The sequence below is a fragment of the Saccostrea echinata genome, unplaced genomic scaffold, assembly GCF_033153115.1.
Source record: "Saccostrea echinata isolate AGI-Se365-2 ecotype Australia unplaced genomic scaffold, CSIRO_AGI_Sech_v1 ptg000056l, whole genome shotgun sequence".
NCBI classification, from domain to species: Eukaryota; Metazoa; Mollusca; class Bivalvia; order Ostreida; family Ostreidae; genus Saccostrea; species Saccostrea echinata.
Window position 1 is genome coordinate 18,424,046 of NW_026889805.1, and position 15,322 is coordinate 18,439,367.

The window sequence follows — 15,322 nt, forward strand, 5'->3', positions numbered from 1 at the left end:
TAATAAGTGGCAATAATAGTTTATATGGAAGATACATGTTTATGTGTTATCCTTAAGAACTATAGTAAGAGCAATGCTTAAACTATTTCTGTTGGCCGGGTAAATAAACTGTTAATTAGTGCTGCATGTTAGGTAATTCATTCATTCGTGATATATTGTGTGATATTATTTGTATATAATGTTCTTTTACATACAACATTTTCTTACATATCTCCCAAATTCTGGGTCACTGTGAGGGAACTTAATAAGATTGATGGATTCATATCTATTAAATTTGCTTGGGAAAATGCTGGAAACATTGTGAATATCAACATATGTATACTACAGTATATATATACAATTAAAATATATTTTATTAAAGAAATTCAATGAGGATTGGGAGATAAAACCTATTATAAATAACTTTACCCTCGTGTGATTGTTGTTTAATATAATTATGTCACCAGGGATCTGTCGACCTACTTATGTAGGACGCTGCATGATGACAATGGTTTGAATAAACTATATTTTTACTTGCCATTTATATTTTAACAAAAAATGTGTTTAGGAATGACTTTAACACATGGATTAATAAAAATGATGAAACAACTTGAGATTGTTTTTATGTTTGTACAATTTCTGCAAATATTTTACACGTTCTACATTTCCCCTCTTTATTTCTAAGACTCAAAGATTATAAACATGAACATTAAATAACGTCTTTGCGGAAATTCCTATTAGTGATTTTGGTTTTTTCTGCGAGACAAACTTACGCGACCCATTTGTCACGTGTAGAATGTAAACATAACCTCTGACCTCGACTGGAACGGTAAATCGCGGACCTCTCATTGGAGGGAAAATGCGTTTTGTTTGCACGTGGTACATCGACGATAACAATAGCTGAAAGGGAGAATGGAGTCGGTGTGACAGACGCACGTTGTTCTGCACACGGCAGAAAGATCAGGACCAGGGAGATTCTCGGCAACAGAGGATTAACCTAACAATGTCTGGTCAAAAGTTAGGAATCGTTAGTTTAGGAAAAGCCGCGGGAAAGGTGAGAAATTTACTACAGATTGTGAAGAGCGCCTGTGGTGAAAGTAAACAACATGGCGCATGCATTTCATTTAGTCAATACATCGAAATTTATATTGAGTAATTGATTCCCTTCCAGAGATCATTTTACTCACTGTTTCTTTTAAACAGTCCTTTGATATGAATGGAAACAAAGTGTTATTTTATGGCAGATGTTGGTGTTTGATTCAGTATTGTCACATCGGCCTGGCCAGATGAAGAAGAGAAACATTTGCATAATTAATTGTTGTGCCATCTCAGCAACAGAATTTACTGTCATAAAAACATTTTGTTGAAGTTAAAAGCATAAAGTCATTCGCAAAAGTAGGCTTACTGAAATTAGATTGACTGGCTTTGACTAACTTAAGAAAATCACAAATTGCTGAATTGCAGGTGCCATTTAAACTTAATTATTTTGCAAAGTTTTAAAAATCATATTTCAGTAGATTTAAAGTCTGTATGAGAGTGTCTGAATTCTTTTGAAATATTTTCAGTCATACACTTTGTTTCAGACACAAATGAAGCCTCAATATAGATATTTATTGCAGTTTAATTAAATTTCAAGAAAAAAACAAAACTTAGTTTGAAGCATATGTAGTTAAACCTAAAATTTAGTTGTATCATTTGAATTTTCTCTTTTTCCCTTAAATTACAGAAAAATTGGGGAAATGGAAGGGGGAGGATTGAAAGTTCAAATGGTATCTAAACATGGATATTACTTTGTTCATAATGGCTTAAGTCTTTTAGCACAAATGGCCTTATTTGTAACAGCTGATCGACAAAATTGAAAAAAATGGCCTTTCTGTTATTTAGCAGTTGGCATATGGTGACAGCTGCCCCTGTTTACATCTACAGCTCACATAATGCAACATAATGGACTGTGGTGTATAGGGGCTTAACAGTATACTGAAACCTAGGGAAAAACATCTGCCACTTTTCACATAAGGGCATAATTACATTTAATGTTAGAGCAATTTGTAAAATGTCTGCATTGGATTGATAAATAAGTGGGAATAGGGAACCAGCATTTTTGAATTTCATAGCAACATTCATTTTCAGAATTTTTCATTAAAAATATTAATAGTTTATTTTCTGTGGATCTCAAACTAAATTACTAAGAAATGCAAAATTGTAGATAGTAATGAAAATATTGATTAAAAATCTGCCAAATTTAAATGTTTACAAAAATGAAAGGAACAATTTAAAAATTTAACAATGTGAAAATAAATTTGATCTCTAGAGAGTATTTACTTTCCTAGGGCACTTATTACACCGTAATGGAGTTTCTATTGTATTCTACAGGGCAGTGTTAAATTCTGCTTGTTTTAAAAGTCTAACTTGGATCTGTTCACTGCACTTCAGATACAATATATCGACAGATTAAATGATATTGCCAACAAAAATCTACCAGCCCATTAAACAAGGGAGGACTTTCTATACACCAAACAATCGCTTTTGTTAGGTGACAATTTTCTCCAGAAAATATGTTCTTGCTTGCACACACTGCTGTGACAATGTAAAATGTTCAAATTGTCAAATTGAGATGATCAGGCTTAAACATTTGAAAGAAGTAGTATGCTTTGATTTATTTTATTTTTATTTTTACAGTTAAATCTTAGAGCACTTTCGAAAGAGGATATAGTTGTATGCATCTCAGTGACAATCAAATTCTGATCTTGTGAATTTTTTTAAACAGTGTATCAGACAGGGCTGATAAGAAATTTATTTGATAAATAAACTTGGAAAAAGAGCATGTATCACTAGAATGTACAAAATAAGCCCAAGTACAAGTACTGTTGATTGTGTTTAATAACACTATGTGGGGATTACATCTTATCTAAAGCAAGCTTATTAATGGTGGGTCAGATGATATAACATGAGACTTAATCTGTGTCCATTGTTAATTTATCTAAAACCCCATTTCCTGATAAAGATGGTGAATTATTGATATTGTCCAACAGGTGTAGGACAACCTCGCAGACATTCATAGATAACGTGTATGGTTCATGTGTTGTTACCCTCCAGACAAAGTTAAATAAAATAAGAACGAAAAAATAATTATTAATGATTATATTCAGGTGGTTTAAATTGGTTTTTGATTTTTTTTTTTTTTTTACAGTGATAAACTTAAAATTGATTTAAACCTCACATGTTGCAGTTTCAATACACTTGTGTATAGAACATGAAGTGTTAGTCTTATAAAATTATAAGGTCGCAGTGAATAATGATTAAAGAGTCAGTCTGATGTGCTCATTTGAGATATACCTATATCATGTATATGTACAGAAGAGTTTTTATTACCCTCAGTGTGTTCAGGAGGTTAATCTTAGTATAACCTTAATCATGTTAATTATGAAGATGATATCAGTAAATACAATATATAACCACTAGGGCTTTCAAAAAGATTAGAAGCAGGTGGTACTTTTACAAAAATAGGAGGTACCATGTAGAAGTGATTTTAATTAAATATATATTATCACATTTTTCTCCAAGGAATATTTTGACCAGTACAGTCATGATTTCAGCCGGGTAAAAGTTCTAGGTACCAGCAGATTTTGAAAAGCCTGCATACTTGTAGTATTTTAATGAAGTATACCTATACCTATACATGTCCCACTTTCCTTGATTGTAGGAGGCATGATTTATTAACTCCTACATGATGTGTTTTTGATGGTGCTAATGATGCTGTCACTATTATGCATGAACTACATGATAAACTGTTAACAAGACATAAAAGGTTGTTAATACTTGAAGATAAATTAGGGGTTGTAAGCACTGATGATTGTACTTCATTGTTGATAAATGTTCATAAACCTACATTAGACATACATTTTGTATATACACTGTTGGTATATACATGTACTGTAACATTCATCATTAGAAAGAGAAAATGGGAAGTAAAAGTTTGTAAAGGAATTATGTTTACTTTCGATCTTTAAAAATTATTCCATTTAGGTTTTCAGTTTATTAAGGTTATGAGGTGCAAAGCAAAGTTGACAGAAAATAGCAGAAATATCATTTGAATATTAATTAATCAAATAACATTTCCTGACATTACTTGCAAGGCAGTGATTTAATTTCCTATCTACTGAGTATGTTTTTTTTAATGTTTTTTTTTTATACATACAGGTAAAATTTGCACTTCTTGATGAAAGAGATATAGGTCTCATCAACCAGTATGCATTTGAGGTAAGAGATATTATATCAAATACCACTTTTTCACTTTTAAGGGGGGGTGGTGGCAATTTTCTTTTTCATAATAGAATAAGCTTAAGATATTGTACAGTAAATCTTAAAGCCCCTGTTCGAACAGATAGATTGGTTGGTGTTTTTTTTTTTTTATCAAGGTTTTAAATCCAGAATAAATAGCAGTGTTTGTTACTAGGATCCAATCAATGCAATTCTTGAATCAGCTAGGAAATTGTTCATACTTCAGTCTTGGCAAAATTAATAGAATCTGTTCATATGCAAAGGTTGGAAATTTTATAGTAGGGATGATTTGGAGTGATAACGTTTTTATAGCCCCCGCAAACAAGTTTAGGGGGATTTATAGGAATCACTTTGTCTGTCTGCAATTCTGTTCGGGCTAAAACTTTGTAATTGAGAATCTTTGTGAGCTCATATTTGGTACAGAGATTGTTTATTTGTCATGACTTTGACCCATAGTCATTCTGATATTTTCAAGGTCACTGACAGAAAAAGTATAAAATTCTTGTCTGGGCTATAACTTTGTATTGGAGAATCATTGGAAGCTCATGTTTGGTAAAGAGATTGTTTATGACCTTAGGATATGTCATAACCTTGACCTTTGCTCATTGTGACAAGTTTCACTGGTATAAAAAGTGTTAGATTCATGACAGGTCTCCAATTGTTTAATGGAGAAATATTGGATGTCCATATTATCATCAAAAGGTTACTTGTGACCAGAGGATAAGTCATTTTTTAACCAAGGTGTTTTTGGTAAGTTCAAGTTTACATTTGCAAAGGATGATGTGACATACGGCCCCCGGTAAATTGACAAAAATTTAAATATATAAATTTTACTCTAATTTTTGCATGCACTTAATCACTGACATGTTTACCCTCATAAAATACTACTTTTACCGAAAATAGAAACATAATTTGGAAGATATATGTCTTTATTCTGAGTAGGAGTACCATGTTTACATCCAATTCCCATTGAATTTTGGCCCCGCCCCACTCTTTGAACCCCTTAAAATATACGAGCGCAAGTAGGTACATTTTTCTCCTTTGGCTGATCACTGTATTTTATTGAAATCTACCTATATGTGAAAGGAGAAAAATGTACCTAACTGCGCTCACATGCTGTTTTTAAAAAAATTTTAAAATCTAGCTGGCCTTTCCCATTATGACCAGATCGAAGAAACTATTTTTTCTGACGTAAGAATAAATTCATATGCAAATCGAGGCACTGGCGATACTTTCTAACTGACCAATCAGCTAAATGAGTTGCATTACTAGTGAGTACCACAAAAATACTAAGGACATTTTATGCTTGGAAGAAAGGTGGTTTTTTACTTGCTTTCCGATAAACAATTTTTTTATGCATTTGAGTCAGAAATTAGACACGGATCTACAATTTCCCAGCTCACATTACAAACAGTTGATTTATAAATATACATAGTTCAAAGTTTGTAAAGCGTTTGATGGGCAATTCGCTAGGTCTACACGTATTCCCGAGAATCAGTGAATAGAAGTTTAATGTGCATTTCTTAACCAAAAACGGTAAACACTGAGGTTCCATGCGTATTATTTTGTATAACTAGTCTTGGCTGACCATTAAAAAATTGAAATGTAGTAGAGGTAATGTGTAAATTGACCTAAACCACGTGCCTGTGATAAAATGTAAACATGTAGTAAACCAGCATGTTTTGTCGTTCTGTCATCGGATTGGACAATTGTTCTCGGTAAGCGACTATGTGCGAAATAATAACAATAGCCATATAAGGTAGATTCCTCGGACATGCATATCCCTCTATTGTACTAAGACCCGCCTATTCTCTTTTCATGAAAGAACATATTGTCACAAACCAGGCCGAATTTTGCTGTCATAGGGTCTGAAAAATCATAGATAATGCAGTAATCTTTATAATTAAAAATGTGTCGGAACTATTTCAACTATTCAAAAGGCGTTGTATTTATTCACTCATGTTTGAAAACTATCAAATTCGTTGTAGATTAAATATAATTCGTCGTAGAAAAAGGGGCCCCAGATAGCAGTTATGTCACATCATCCTTTTGAAAGGGCACACTTTTAAAAAAAAACTGCAGAAGGAGGGTATTATTTTGTAAGCTCACTCAGTACCTATAGTTTATATAATGTTTTTATGTCTTCTGCATAGGATGGTAGACACACAGGGAACACTGTGTTCATTGTCTGTACTCCTGTCTGTCGGGGAGAAGTTGCATTTTCACAAAAAAATTCAGAACAGTTATTTCAAATCATTATAAAACTGTGTGAAATGATATGTCTAAGTAATACAAAAACATATATACAGTTGAACTTCAGTATCTCAAACATGGATATCTCGAATACCATGGATATGTCAAAGTGATTTTAAAGTCCCATGCTCTTATTTCTTAAGTATTTTAACCTGGATATCTCAAACCCTCAGATATCGAAAGTATTTTCTTGGTCCCATCAAGTTCGAAATAATGACTTAAAACAGTCAGTTCAAATTCAAAATAGTCTTTTTTAGCTCACTTGAGGCTCAAGTGGGCATTTCTTATCAAAATATGTCTTGTCGGTTGTTTTTTTGTAGTAAACTTTTCACAGTTTCATCTTTTTCTGCAGAACCATTGGGCCAGTTTCAACCAAACTTGTCAGAAAGCATTCTTGAGTGAAAGGGATTGAAGTTTATACAAAGGAAGGGCCATGTTATCTTTCATGGGGAGATAATTAAGAAATGTTGAAAATTTTATTCGCACCTTCTCAAAAACCACTGGGCCTCAAAGGTTTAAACTTGTAGGAAAGCTTCATTACGTAGTGTATTCAAAATATATTCAAATCATGATGCATTGGGTAGAATGGGCCACAATAAAATTAAATGATATTTAGTTTGTGAAAACCTTTCAGCTATGAGCCAGATTTATTTAATTCACAAACTTGTACATGCTAGTAAAAAAAGATAGGATGTTTATAATTACAGTATTTAAAAATTTCTTTCTTTTTTTCAGGCCAGAGTTGAAGTTGATCCAGATGGAAATGGTGCCAATATCTTTGCTTACACATACAATTTATTGAAAGGGAAGGAATCGGGGCGATTTCTACATGATTTCCTATGGTAATATTTATTAGTACATGTATAATATTAAATGGTTGCTTTGAATGATGTACAATAGAAGTTGAGATGTGATAACAGGGTTCTCCATCATTTCAAATTTAATGCCCTGTTCACACGGAGAGTTTAATTCGAATTAAACGTAAGTTACTGCGAATTAAATTTGAATCGCGTTCACACGGAGAATTTAATGCGAATTAGTTTAATTCGAATTAATTTACTGCGCATTAAATTACTTCGCATTAGCTCCGTGTGAACGCTAAGCGAAGCTAATTCGAATTAAATTTTGACGCATGCGTAAGGGCAGCATTAAGTCACAGGCCACATGTCGATGGTCAGATATAGGTACTTGTGCTATTTTTGAGTGGAAAACAAGGAAAATTATGATAATCACTAAAATGTGTACAGACACTATGACATTATGTCAAATCAGTGGTCAAATGTATCTGCTCGGCACAATGTGACGTGATTCGCAAAATGACGTCATAATAGCCTTACTGAATAGCCTTATTGTAGAAATAAAAATTTAATTCGCATTAGTTTACTTCACATTAGCTGTCGTGTGAACGCAATTTAATTCGCATTAGTTTCATTCGCATTAGTTTACTTCGCATTAATTTACTGCGAATTAAACTCTCCATGTGAACAGGGCATTATTGTGGCACAGTGTTACCACAGTTAAACATATTTTTTGATTTAAAAAAAGTTACATTGCCAATTATGGAAGATGGTGCATTAGCTATGGTATTGGAAAATTTATCTTAACATTGTGAATGTATTTCAAATAGAATGCTAATTGGTGGATCACTGTTAAAATAAAATCATAATGCCGCTGTATTTTACAAACATAGCTCATCACAAACAAAAACTCTGGTATTATTTTGATTTGTTTTCTTAATATAGCTTTAATTGAGTTTTCCACCATGCTTTGCTCTCTGTTTTAAATTGTGAAGTTTTTCAATGGCGACAAGGAAAAAAGGCAATTTAAGATTTGCCATTGGGAATAATTGTAAAACAAGAAGGAAAAAAGGTCCTGTAAAAAAGGTGATATTCAGGTGACTGTCAAGGGCCTTGGGCCTCTTAATTAAGCATATATACATGAACATATGTACATTAAATATCAGTAGGTTAGTGGTGACAGGGCTAAAAATTTACACAACACAAAATGAATCAGTGTTAGTAAATACTGTTATATATGGATGTGATGAGGTATTGGACACTGCAAGATAACAGTGTCTCTAAATGAAATGGATCAGTCAGTATACATGTGTATTACATCAGTAGCACAAGTTCCTTCTTCCTTGATATAATCTTCTTTGTATACAATGACTGTCAGTGTACATATATAGGATGTTCTATGCCTTGCAGATAATAGAAACTATAATCCAGGAAATTTTGTTTGCAAGAAAGAGCCCCAATGAAATTTTACAGTCATACCAGCATCATGTTAAGAATTAAAGTTCATATATATATACATGTACATGTATATACATACTGAAGAAGAGATAAACAAGACAGCAGATAAACTAAATGACAAAACAGTCACTTAAATCTGATACATTTAGAAGGGGGGAAAATGCTTAATCTCATGGAAAGGAATTTGAACAATATGACTAGCACTTCTTTAAACATGTATCTAGCTGGTTATTAGAAGTGTGTATAGACTGAATTGGCAGCTTTTTAGTTGAGAATTACAAATTGACTCGTGTAAACACATCCTAATTTGTATGTGCACAAGAAATAGCTTATTTAGGAAAGATTGTTTTACTTCCCATAATCTGATACTGTTTCATTGTATCTAAAAAAAAAAATATAATAACAGTCTTAAACGATGAGACTGGTTCATCTAGGGGTGTTTGTGCAGCAGTTTGTTCATAAGCTGTATACAGAAAACACTTTGTTTTAATCAATTAAGATTATTGGAGACACTCCTGTGTAGAATCAATAAGCATTTAGCCTTCTCTTCCTCTGTGTGTTAGAGTGGATTGTCATAGATCAATCGAGATAATGGCCCAGGCTTGAGAGATTGTTAATTAAACTGCTGTTTACTTGTGAGTGGTGGTTCAGTAGTTAAATTTTCAGTTGCTGTAAAAACATGGAAGAAAATGATCAGTAGACATGCTACAAAGTAATTGCTTTGTGGTGTAACATCAGATTTTGATTACAGAAATGATCATTTTAAAAATCATTAAACATGAAAAATATGCCTGCATATACCTGGTGGAATGTTAAGTTCAAACCCTAGTGAACATTTCTAAAGTACATTATTTATAATTTATTTATTATTATATACATGGCTCCAACTCTGATCTCTCAACTGAAAGTTCTTGATCTAATAAAATTTCTTTGTTTCTTCTAAAATTTGTGCTTCATCATGGATTATCTCTCCTGTGTCTAATTCTACAATAGGTATTATTTTACTAGAATATATAGTTCCTAGATTCAGGTCCCATTTTTTCTTCAGTATAATAACAAAGCAAATTTACTCCTGATCTCTTGACCCAAGACCTAGGACTTGCATGGATAACAAGATGATGATTTTGAGAATTTAATTTAGAGGCATGTCATAATATATCTCATAAGTTATGAACATTTTTTGTATTTCTACAATCACAGTAATTAGGCAACCATTGTACAAAATTCCAACTCAATAACTGAACAGAGGTACCAAAGCAATCAGTTGTAGGACCCAGTGAACTAGGGGAAGGTCCAAATACTATCTGAGCATACTACAAATAAATACTGAAACTGAAAGATTATTTTTTTTCTAATTTAGTCAAGATACTATTTTTGTTGTTTGAAAGCAAGTGAATCATCAGTAAAATATGAATGAGTTTTCAACATGAATAATTCTGGTAAACATACCCATTACAATAAAACCATAATGATTTGAACTGAAATTACTGATTTTTCCCCCCCCCCCCTTTTAATCTCTAAAACCTCTATCTCTCAAATGTTTTTGAAAGTCCCTTGAACTTTGAGAGATCTCGAGTCACCTTTATATTTTAAATTTTCAGCTTGTTCATTAAATTCCAGGTAAATTAACAAGCTGTGAAATGTTTCTTCATCATTAGACAGCCATAGACAAGGATGTTATGATGTTCTATTTGAACAGTTTATGTGACATCTTTAATTAAAATCTTTTAAAGAGGATGGTTTTCCATATGAATGTGGCAACCTAGCTCGTTGATACTTGATGAAAAATCAAACTCCTATTGGTCAGGGGTAGTTCATCAGAAAATGAATTTTGAAATCAAATATGAATAGGAATCTGTAAGGAACAAAAAATATTATTGAATATTAATTAATGACCTACATTGACAAGACTGGTTTAACTTGCACCTTTCTAAGAAAGTGATAATTCAGACTGATCTGTAAGGCACTAAAAATTAAATTATAAATCAAGATTACATGTATTACACAAGTTACGCAAAGGGATGACAATATTGAGCTTTAAATGTACTTTATTTAAAAGATGTTTAGTGAGAGCTTCCATCTTCCAGTATAGTTACATATATTTATTCATTAGTACATGTATAAATAATGGAAAGAAGAATACAGAATTTTTAAATTTCTGATATTTTCAGGGAAAGACATCGAGGAGGTATAGCATCTGGATGGAAGGTGGTACACAAGAATGGGGTGACAGTGGACAATCGCCTGGAGAACCTCATGTTGGTTCCTGTGGATACACAACTTGTTTATGAGGATCTCCCTTCTACAAAGAACAGGGAGCACTCATTGTACTGGATGGCAGTCCAACAGCTCCAAATTGCCCCTTTAGAATGTGTAAGTTATTTCTTGAAATCCCTTTCTCTCTTGATTAACACTTTTAATTGCTGAAATACTTATTACAGGCACAGCTGCATTTTATATACCGTATGTATATAACATGTATATTGTATTCCTTTTAAATTTTATTTGTCCCCTGCTTATGTGAAAGAGAGGGGACATTTATTCTCATTCGTCAGTCCATCTGTCACAAAAATTTAAACCTTGGTCATAACTTTTGAATAAGAAAAGATGGGGCTTTCATATTTCACATGTCATTGCATGTTACTAGAACTTTCCAAATATAGTATAGTTTTTGACCCATTATGTTGACCTTGAAATTTTACCTACTTTTCAAAAATTTTAACATTAGTGATAACTTTAGAATGAGGGAAGATTGGGTGTTCATATTTGACATGTGCATTAAGTTTGACAAGGCCTTTCAAAATGTGCTATGATTTTTGACCCTTTGACCATGAAGTTTGACATACTTTTTAAAAATATTAACATTGATGATAAGTTTTGAATGAGAAAAGATAGAGTGTTCATATTTGACATGTGCATTACCTGCTAAAGGCCTTTCAGAATGTACTATGGTTTTTGACCATGTGACCTTGGCCTGAAGTTTAACCTCATAACTTCTGAATGAGAGAAGATAAGGCTTTCATATTTGACATGTGTATTACCTGTGACAACACCTTTCAAAAAAAAAACATCATATCTGACTTATTAACTTGACCTAGAAGTTTGACCTACTTATTTGAAGTTTTAACTTAGGCTGTAACTTTTGCTCTAGAAGAGACAAGGCTTTCTTATTTTTTTCACATGGGCATAGCCGCATTACATGTGACAAGACCTTTTGGATTGTTTTATGTATTTGACCTCATGATCTTGATCTTGAAGTTTGATGCAGTTTTTAAAAAAAACTTTAATCTTGGCCATAACTTTTATTAATTAAAAAAAAAATCTATTTTGTATGATGGACAAACAAGACAGGACAAATAGACAAGTTGGGAACAGTTTGACATAAATAATTGCATTCCACCCACTAAGACACTGAAAGTGGGGGTCCACAATTCTTTGAATATGTTTGTTAACATATAAAGAATACTTACTTGTTTTAAAATAGTTTAAATGATTCAGATGGTAATGTATTGAATTATCTCCACAGAAATAGAATGTTAAAGCTTTAAAATTCTTTTAGCATTATCCCACTACACATGTCTACACGAAACAGTTCAGTCCCAATGGAGAAAATATTCATGTAGACCAGGGTAAGTTAGAAATTCAAAATGAATTACTGATTAATATTGTAAGTTTTGTTATTAAAAAAAAAGAAAAGAAAAAGAGAACACCACAATTCTCATATAATATTATGACTATTATGGAAATGAATAAACTTAGAAATGAATGTTTTGGCTTCAAAATTATGTGAAGTATACATGGTATAAAGCATTGTTTTTTCCAATTCAGATGAAGTATGTGTTTATTATGAATGCCACTACCCTCCCTGTACAAATATGGAGAAGAGAGTTAAGGAATTTAGCATCTGTGGACGTTGTCAAGAAGTGAGGTATGTCAAATTAGCTCTTTGAGGAACTGCTAAATAAAATTTAATTTTATAAATGTATATTTAAATCTTGGTGCCTGACCATAACAGGAAAGGTAAGTTTTATCAAAAGTTGTTATAAAAGTTGCAGACTTTGTTGCTAAGAAATCATTTAAGAGTGTTGGTTTACAGTTATTTAAAGGCATAGAAATGTTTGAGAATGATGTAAAGTGTAAAGATCTCTATCTCACAAAGTTATTAATGAATTGCCTTTTTATTTAATATTCAGATATTGTGGTGCATATTGTCAACAGATGGACTGGCCAATTCACAAGAAGTTTTGTCAAGAGAGAAAACTCTTTTTCCCACTACAAGAAGAAAGCATTGATAGATAGAGCATAAATGAAAGAAAGTCCAGGCAGTAAAAGACTGAATGAGAGAAATTTAAAATCAACACAAAGTCTGAATGAAAGAAAATCCAGATTATGAAAGTTTGAATGAGCATGACTGTATTTGAGTGCACACTATACAACACTTAGAAATCACAATATTTCTCAGCTTTGAAAGTTTTTTTTTGTATGTTTGAACATACATGTATCAATTTAACTTTTTAAAATTTTTCTAGAACTTATTTTAATGAAATTTTACATAATGGAATTCTCTACAAATTAGTGTACATTTACTTAAGCGTATGAATCAATGGATTTCAAGGATTGCTATTAACATTTTCTTAAAAAGAAATCATTTGGTGAAAAATTCAGTTTAAATATTGATGTAGAAATTCCAAAATAAGTTTATCTGGGAATAGCTTTGTCTTCTCTGTGTGTCCTGTCCGAGTCACTGTTTGGGTGGATAATTTTCGTTATTCTCTGTAGCAGAGATAAGCTTTTAGAGTTTTGTGTGTATGTTGTTAGTTTGCAGAGAATTTGACATATTTATTCCCTTTGACCATTCCATTGTCATATTGTTATATATTTATTTTGAATTCAGCATGTAGAACAACAGTATTTTATAAAGTTTTAAAATGTGCTATCCTAGTCATAAATTCTGTGAAATCATTTATTTTTGTGGGGGCCAGAATTCACCACCAGTTTTTAATATTAAAAAACCTCTATTGATATTTTTGGATACCTGGAATTAGTTTATATTTCATTTTCTTGGATTGGTGACAAAAGCCTCTACAGAGTAAACAATTTTACAGTCACTCCATCAAAAAGCACACAATATACTGGTTATTGTACTGAAGGAGTGCTAGATTTTTTTGTGGGTTTTTTTTTATGAATTTATTTTGTCTTTTAGTTTCTTCTTATTTTAATTGTACCAAAAAAGCAACAAAGATTTGATAAGGAAAATAAGTTTATGGCAAAATGTTTTCTTTTTTATAGCCTGTTTAATTTTGAATTTTTTAATTTTTTTGGAGTGCTTTTAATATGTTACACTTTCTATTTAGCATTTACTCCTACGCATTGAAACGGTTACATACATGTATGTATACTAATATGGTGCCATCTGAGACTAAAATGCTTTTTTTTAACTTGTGTGCCACTAATCTTGTCTTAATGAAATACTGTAATTGATTTTATAATAGATTCAAAATCAGCATTGCATATTTTATATTTATAGAACTCAGACCATTCCAACTATGTACATTCCCTTTAGATAGTCTTTTAAATTTTTTCATTTGTTGCCAATGAAGTCAATTTCTTCATCAAAAGAAATCTGAAAATTGATACATGTTGAATTGACAAAGATATTTCATTATTTTTTAAATTGATTTATTTTTTTTCTCAATTTAGCTTAGCTAATTTTCATAAATGTTTGATATGCATGTATTTTTACTTCTCCGTCCTGAAGTGGTTTTTATCTATTGTGGACATTTGCATTTTTGTTCTCCTATCTTAAGAGAAATATTTCATTCAGACTGAATTTGCTTGAGACACTCTTGGTTTAGAAGAGTTTTGAAAAGGCATTATCTTAATATTTGAATATAAAGGAATTTGGAATATCAAGCAAATTTGGCCACTTTTCTTGCATCATGTAATGTCACTAGTATTTTGACACCAAGTCATAGATCTCTAGTCATGATATTTGATTTCATGTTTTTATTGCAGCAAAAAAAAAAAAACTGTTATGGGATATGCTTCGCTATTCCATAATCAACCACTAGCAAGCTTTTCAATTGCCACTTTCCAGTTGCCACTGATTAATATGATATGATAGCTCCCAATGTCATTTCTGCATATCCTCATGAATATTCATGATTTTGTTTTATTTCCCAGCATGCATTATTGTGTTGTGTCACTAATCAAACTAATAATTATTATATATACATTTATGATTTGTTTTAATGATTAACAGTGCAATATAGTTATAGTCAAGATATCTACAACATATTTGATTTGTTTGTTTTTACAGTTTGAATAAACTAACCGTTTTACAGGTCCATTTTGCTTTCTGTTTTGAAATTAACATTCCACATGATTGATCATTCATTCTCTTTACATAATAGAACAGCATTGTGTTTCTGAGTGTAGTTGCATGCACCCATTATTAACACAGATAGAAACTACAAGGTGTGTGTGTAAAGTGGAGTACCAAATCAGGCAGAACATTGAATTTCTTAGTTATAACTTAATGTTTATTAAAACAC

At 31.8% G+C, this 15,322-nt stretch overlaps 1 protein-coding gene across 1 annotated transcript; it reads left to right on the forward strand.

Moving 5' to 3' along the window:
* Nucleotides 1–863: 863 nt before the first annotated feature.
* Nucleotides 864–15,117, forward strand: LOC133172975 (zinc finger MYND domain-containing protein 19-like). The gene is made up of 7 exons (XM_061307845.1): nucleotides 864–1,033; nucleotides 4,180–4,239; nucleotides 7,249–7,355; nucleotides 10,940–11,141; nucleotides 12,328–12,397; nucleotides 12,597–12,696; nucleotides 12,962–15,117. Exons 1-7 carry the CDS (start codon nucleotides 983–985, stop codon nucleotides 13,065–13,067), a joined length of 696 nt encoding a protein of 231 aa, XP_061163829.1. The 5' UTR covers nucleotides 864–982; the 3' UTR covers nucleotides 13,068–15,117.
* Nucleotides 15,118–15,322: the final 205 nt, after the last annotated feature.

What these genes read in the sequence shown, in the direction of transcription:
- LOC133172975 (XM_061307845.1), top strand. Translation starts at nt 983, where the DNA reads ATGTCTGGTCAAAAGTTAGGAATCGTTAGTTTAGGAAAAGCCGCGGGA. An exon ending in TAGGAAAAGCCGCGGGAAAG is followed by an intron (nt 1,034 to 4,179) that starts GTGAGAAATTTA and finishes TTATACATACAG; the next exon opens with GTAAAATTTGCACTTCTTGA. An exon ending in TCAACCAGTATGCATTTGAG is followed by an intron (nt 4,240 to 7,248) that starts GTAAGAGATATT and finishes TCTTTTTTTCAG; the next exon opens with GCCAGAGTTGAAGTTGATCC.